We start from the raw sequence: 6,484 nt of genomic DNA, 5'->3' as shown, positions 1-6,484 counted from the left end.
TAAGGAAACTAAAAACAAACACATTTGGAAAATGAAACAAGACCTTGTTCTAAGCTATAGGTCACGGGTCAGTCCAAACTAAGCAGTAGCTATTTGTTCAGTCTGCTCCAGTCTACAAACTGGTTGAAGAAAATTGAAAGAGACCATCCGAATCCAGTTCTGGACGAAGAATCCGGCCCAAAACATTAACTCTAATTTCTCTCCACAGATGCTGCCAGACCTGACGACCTTTGCCAACAATCTCTATTTTTGTTCCAGAAGCTGAGAATAGGTTTCTGCAGCTGTTTCTATTACTGATGGATACCAGTGGTAGTGTACCCCATTTAGACTGAAATGAGCAGAGTTTGATTTTGCAGTGCTTTTGACCAAAAGCTCAGAGTGGCAGGAATAGAATTAAAATTCCTTGTGAAGTCAGAATCTGAAGGATTTTATGAATTACTTTGATAATTTCAATCTGAGTGGCTGCTGAGCCAATTCACAGAATCTGCCACATCCGTCATTTACTGTTAAGTATTGATTTATATTGAACTATAATCAGCCTGTTAAGTCATGTTTAACTCATGTTAATTCTGGGTGCTACAGAGTATTTAACGTTTGCCTTGTAGACTCTTGTACAATCTAAATTCTTCTGAATGAAACCTAGAGACTTCATTCCTTTAGTAAGTAACTAGGATTTTGTACTTTTTAAAAAAAAGTTACTGAGATTGTAATGCAAAAAACAAAATGTGATACAACACAGGATTATTTTAGTGTCTAACTTATTTTGGTTCACTCTTACATGATTATCTGAGTGGTAGGTAATTATCAGCAAAGCTACATCAACAACGAATGGCAAAGTGAACATTAATGGATACTAGAATTTTACTTTCATTTGCCAAGACAGACTAGGGACTATCTTCATTAGTAAGACAAGCCATTGAAATTTACTAACATGGATAGGTCAAATGCCAACAGCTTTTTAAAAAATAACCATGAACCGAAAACTGCAACCCATTCTAAAAGTTGAAAGACTCAACAGCAATCTAGGTTTGTTCAATATATCACTTCAGTAGTATGACACTAATCTTTTGCTATACATTCTGTGTCTTACGATCCTGTACTACAGCTACCTGATGAAGGAGCAGTGCTCTGAAAAGTTAGTGCTTCCAAATAAACCTGTTGGACTATAATCTGGCGGCGTGTGACTTTTAACTGAATTCAAATACTGTTAGTGCATCTCTTTTGAAGTTTTGAAGTGTAAAATTGATCTTTTTTTCTGTCAGAGTTAAATTTCCTCAGAAAATGCAGAGAAGATATTATGCAGCAATGTTATATTTCACATGACTGTTATTAACAAATAACTTGATTACATGCAGTTCACAAATAGTGACCATCAAAATAGATCAGTATACATTCTGGTAAACTTCTAATAACTCCCTAAAAGAATGTACATAAGTTAGGAAAAAAATCATGAATTCAAATAACACTTTTATAAACAAGAACAAAACATTAGTGCACTCGAAGTGGAAGGAGCAACCTGATGTATACTAAATCTTTAAGTATTGCTTAAAGTTGGAAGAAGCCTGAAGCACAAAATAGAATATAAAGAACAATCAAAAACCTGCACAACTCATAGGACACATTCTCTTGTAATCATCCACATTCTGAATCAGTTTCCTTTTAATTCTCTGCAGTCTTGCACTGATGTGACAATCTCTTCTACAACATTGTTTCTATTATCCTTTGTAATCTGTAAGGCAAAAGTAACTATTCAATAATTAATTTCTCAAATGGGGAATATTGGACAATGGTTTATGTAAATTAACTCAAAATTTAGTCATTGCGTGCTCAAATGTTGAAATTCAAGTCAAATGGCTAACTTTTTACTATTCGGTAATTTATATTAGAGTAAATTCAGTATCTGCTCAAATTGCATATGGCAGCGCTCAGGTTCTTACATTAAATATTTTAACATCCTTTCTGCTTCTGATTTCTTCCACAAGTCCTAAAGGCTTTCCTTTCGGGATAGGAATAGTCCCAAGAATGGTGGCACCGGATCCATCTAGGACTTGACGTACACACTGGATAAAGGGTTCACTAAAGAGCTCCATTTTGCCAATCTCATCTATCACATACACCTTTTTCTCTGTGTCATTTCTGTCATTAACCTACAAGAAGTATAGGAGAGAAACAAATTAAGAGTATACCTTATTGACTTTTTGCTTTTTCTTGTGACACCATAAGATTCATATTTTTGGGGTTTTTTTTTCAACTATCACAACGAATCATTAACTTCCTCTACTGAAGTTTGGATTACCATTGTTCCAGCAAGTTACTTATGAGAACTGGTCTCCAACATAGTTATAACAGACAAATAAAAAGTAGGACTAGCACATCTTTCAAGATCAATTATTAATCTTACTTTTCGGAGAAGAGGGAGGACTAGGCATTCAAATGATGGAAGATCCACTGCATATTGGCCAACTCGATATTCACATCTACAGTTCAGAGCCCCTGATTCATTGCTAAAGGCAGGAAAACATCATTTTAAAAATTATTAAACTCATTATCTTGAAATATTATTTTAACAGACTTGAGGAATTGAAACAATTTATACCTAGTTCTGGACAAAGGTCCTCGCTTACCCGATACTGTAACAACATCAAATCCTATTCTTCTTCTATCTTTTCTGACTTCTTCAGTGTAAAATCCATCAACAGGAACACCAGAAGATTTCAACACATCTATGGTTTTGTGAATTAGGGTTGTTTTACCAATACCTAGAGAAATATGAAAAAAAATGCACTCATGTGATAAGTGGAATTAGCTACTGTAATTTGACTAGAATAGAATAAATTAATGTGAAATAGACTTAAGACAAACTTGAGAATAAGTTTTTAGTACACTCCCTATTCTGTAGTTTTTTTATCCTCAGGCAAAATCCCATGGCCAAGGAATATCACCATAATTAAGTGCCATTTCCCTTCTCAGGAACAGTTCCTTCCCTGCACTCAGCATTTCATTTGGTGGCTCTAGATGTGCAAGGAATTTATCATTTAAAAACCATTTTATTATGAACACTAAATATAATGTGGACACAGACGTGACAACTTCTGGTTTGGCGGTGAGTAATGGTAAGTAATAATTTAATGAATTATTCGTTCATTGTTTCTAAAGAAAAAAATTAAAGTTATTTAAAATATATAAAAACATTTTCACACTCCAATTCATTATACATTGTAGGCTGAAGATAGACCTTCACATCACTTACAGCAATGCATTTTTAAAGGGAATGCTGAACTCCAGGAAAAATATTTCTTGTAAACTTTTCAGACCTGACATTTCCACAATTTAAGCCCAAAAGTACACCTGTGGTTGCATTTTATTACATGTATCCATCTGTTATGGTCGATATATAAATGAGATAAAGCATCAATTGAATAACCAGTGGAACAAACATGATCTGCAGGACTCAGACTTCCAATACAGCGCTCATAAAGCATCAGGTTAAATCACGACTACAAAATTGTGCTTTTAACACATCACCTTTTGCTTTTATGTTTTGAATCTTGTCACAATTTGTTATAATAGAATAGCAATTTTTATTGTCATTTTTTTGTAGTGAAAATCTTTCTAAATCTCCATACCATAGTACCTAAATTAAATGACAAAAAATGACAAAAGAGAAAAAAAGTAAAAATTGATCACAATTTAATTAACATCTCCTGTATTCAGGCTACACTGGAAAACCGTGTCAAACCTACTATACCATACTGGGACAAGAGTTCCACACTGGGATACTGGAAGCCACCTCCAAAGCAAGGACAAGACCTCCCATTCCAAGACAAGACTTCTGAGCGGGGATTAGATTTTCACACTGGGCTTCTGAAATACCTGGAAGCCACCAAAGACCTCAACACCAGGTCATCTCCAGATTGGGCCACTGGAAGCGACCTCTGAAGCAACGGTGAGATCTCCGTGCCAGGATGAAACCTTCACGCTGGGCTGCTGGAATACCCAGAAGTTGCCAAAGTCTGCCATGTAGGCCGAGACCACCCCTCCTAATCAAGACCACCACACCAGGAGACTGCCACACCAGAAGACCACCACAAGGCCTAAACCCCCATTCTGCACCGCTGGATGTCACCTTGCAGCTGGGCCTGGGGCAGAAGAACATGCTATTCCACGTTGTGAAAAAACCTAGTTCACCTTCAAATACCTAGCTGTTTACATTGATGAGAATAATCTTTGCTCACTTATTCTAATGTCTCCTTATTTAGTTTGGTGTAAATCTTTGCCTGATTGTGAAGTGCCCTGATGTGTTTTACTATTTTAAATCTTTTCCTCAAATCTTAATTGCTACTATGTTTATATTTAATTTTGACTGCCTATGTATTGATTTTCTTATAGTAACATATCTTTTAAAAATACTGAGCATTTTGTGCTGTCATTTTTCACAAACCTTGAATACATTGGACTTAACACTTCAGCTAAAAACATACTTCTCCCCCATTGGATTCTTCATAGCACCTGTCTAGAATTAATATTAACAAATACATTCTAAACATGTGGTATATTTAAAGTTTTTATAGTTTATTACTTTCAAATATATCACATGCTTTTTTGAAAAGAGATGGAAGACAAAAAACATTTTTATCTGCATGAAAAGATTCAGGTATTTCTCAACACCATAACATTATCCCTTGTCAGACTCCCCTGAAAAAATTAAAAGTGACATGTCACTGTGCTCAATTTCTTGTTCTCTATTACAGGATCCATTGTTACCTGCACTTAAATTTTCATTATTCCAGTTCACAACTTAATGATCAAGTTGAATCTCACTTATTCAAATTTATGTTTAGGCAAAAATACACTCTCAAATTAGTTAAAAGAATGGAAAAACATAACTTTTTAAAAATTTCATAGATCTGTTCTTTCGGCTTTTGAAGAAAAGTTTAGTATTGATTAGCTTTTTAAATGCCAAATTTCTCACCCTGCAGAAATTTATTGTGAAGGATTCCCTTGTCTCCAGGTCACTGACATCGATGTTTATGCTTTCTGGAGCAAGACTGCCCAGGATTTGTTCTAAAGACACAGAACCTTTTTAGTTAATGGAGCCACTTAGACTGGCTGAGAAACATTCCCCTTCTCTAGGGGAATAATGGAGCCACTTGATTGTGTCCCTGTGCAGCTGGGCATGTCTCACCTTCTGGTCCTAATGGCCTCCTTCCAAATTACAGGCAAGTAACTGGGAAATGTGACATAAGAACATAACAACTAGGAGCAGAAGTGGACAATTCAGCCCTTTGAGCCTGCTTTACAATTCGATACGATCATGGCTGATCTTATGTTGGCCTCAATTCCACTTTTCTGACCAATTCTCCAGAACCCTCCAACCCATTACTAATTAAAATTTGTCTCCTCCTTTAAATTTACGTAGTCCTAGAATGCATCACACTCTGGGTAGTGAATTGCACAGAATCACGACTCTTTAAATCTGCCCCTTATCGTAAAACTATGACATGGTGGTACTAAACTGTTAAGAGAACTGGCCTCAGAATAGACAGTATGTGCAACGTTTACTGCGCTGGATTTTTGACGTGGCAGATGGAAATCCTGGTCTATCAAACAAAACTATCGAATTTATTATTCATATGACTGTTTTTCAACGGTATTCACTGTTTTAATTTACGGCAGCCAACTGGCGCACAGCAAAATTTCACAAATAGGCGAGCAGGGTGGATACAACAAGAACCAGATTTTAGATCACGCTCTCCCGAATCGATACGACAGTCATTTTCCCGAACCACCGTTTGCGCTACTACTTCTGTTTGTTTTGTTCCTTTCAGCCCCCGATACCGTGAAATAAGACCGTGGCGAATGCTACCTGGAGGCCCCGTTAAGAAAACATGTCGAGCCATCTCACGATCCAATCGCACATGCGCCTGCGCACACCGCACTGTCAGCAGGCCGCGAGCGCACCGCCTCCTGTGACAGTTAGAGCCAGTTATTGGGGTCGACTGGAAAAACCGAGGAAGAAACGGAAATTCCGGTGTATTTTGCAAGTTCGCAGCTCTTTTCCTGCTTATTAGTGTTGACGCGTGTTTTTCTTCCCTATCCTTAATCTTAAGGGACCCCCTTTAAAAAAAGTCAGTGCAAATAGTTGACGTTATAGGTGATTTGACATAGATGATAAGGAAACTCTGGGATGGGGAGAGGCAGATCAATAGTCAACATTTGCATTGGAGTGCGAACATTTAATACTGGCAAGTGTAAATCCATGCAAGTTCAAGGTGATGGTTTTGAATTAAGAAGTGTGTTATGGGCTTGATACCAAATATTGTGCAACTGATGCAACACAGAAGTTAGCTAAAACAATAGAATATTGAACTTCACATATCCAAACAAAATTAGTCAGTAGAACCCACTATTCAAAATCTACAGCACTGTGATCACACTGCATATTGAATGCTGTATCCAAATTGCACCTCTTAAGACACGAGGG

General features: G+C 36.8%; 1 protein-coding gene across 1 annotated transcript; it reads right to left on the bottom strand.

Moving 5' to 3' along the window:
* Positions 1-1,293: 1,293 nt before the first annotated feature.
* On the bottom strand, positions 1,294-5,971 carry ntpcr (nucleoside-triphosphatase, cancer-related). Its single transcript, XM_043685687.1, has 5 exons — positions 5,867-5,971; positions 2,597-2,759; positions 2,402-2,504; positions 1,938-2,147; positions 1,294-1,729 (listed from the first exon to the last, which is right to left on the bottom strand). Exons 1-5 carry the CDS (start codon positions 5,898-5,900, stop codon positions 1,649-1,651), a joined length of 591 nt encoding a protein of 196 aa, XP_043541622.1. The 5' UTR covers positions 5,901-5,971; the 3' UTR covers positions 1,294-1,648.
* Between the last annotated feature and the right edge of the window lie 513 nt (positions 5,972-6,484).

Source organism: Chiloscyllium plagiosum, unplaced genomic scaffold, assembly GCF_004010195.1.
Source record: "Chiloscyllium plagiosum isolate BGI_BamShark_2017 unplaced genomic scaffold, ASM401019v2 scaf_8524, whole genome shotgun sequence".
Lineage (NCBI taxonomy): Eukaryota > Metazoa > Chordata > Chondrichthyes > Orectolobiformes > Hemiscylliidae > Chiloscyllium > Chiloscyllium plagiosum.
This window is presented reverse-complemented; position numbering and strand designations above follow the sequence as displayed.

What these genes read in the sequence shown, in the direction of transcription:
- ntpcr (XM_043685687.1), bottom strand. Translation starts at nt 5,900, where the DNA reads ATGGCTCGACATGTTTTCTTAACGGGGCCTCCAG. An exon ending in GGACCTTTGTCCAGAACTAG is followed by an intron (nt 2,505 to 2,596) that starts GTATAAATTGTT and finishes TCCTGCCTTTAG; the next exon opens with CAATGAATCAGGGGCTCTGA. An exon ending in TCCTCCCTCTTCTCCGAAAA is followed by an intron (nt 2,148 to 2,401) that starts GTAAGATTAATA and finishes TACTTCTTGTAG; the next exon opens with GTTAATGACAGAAATGACAC.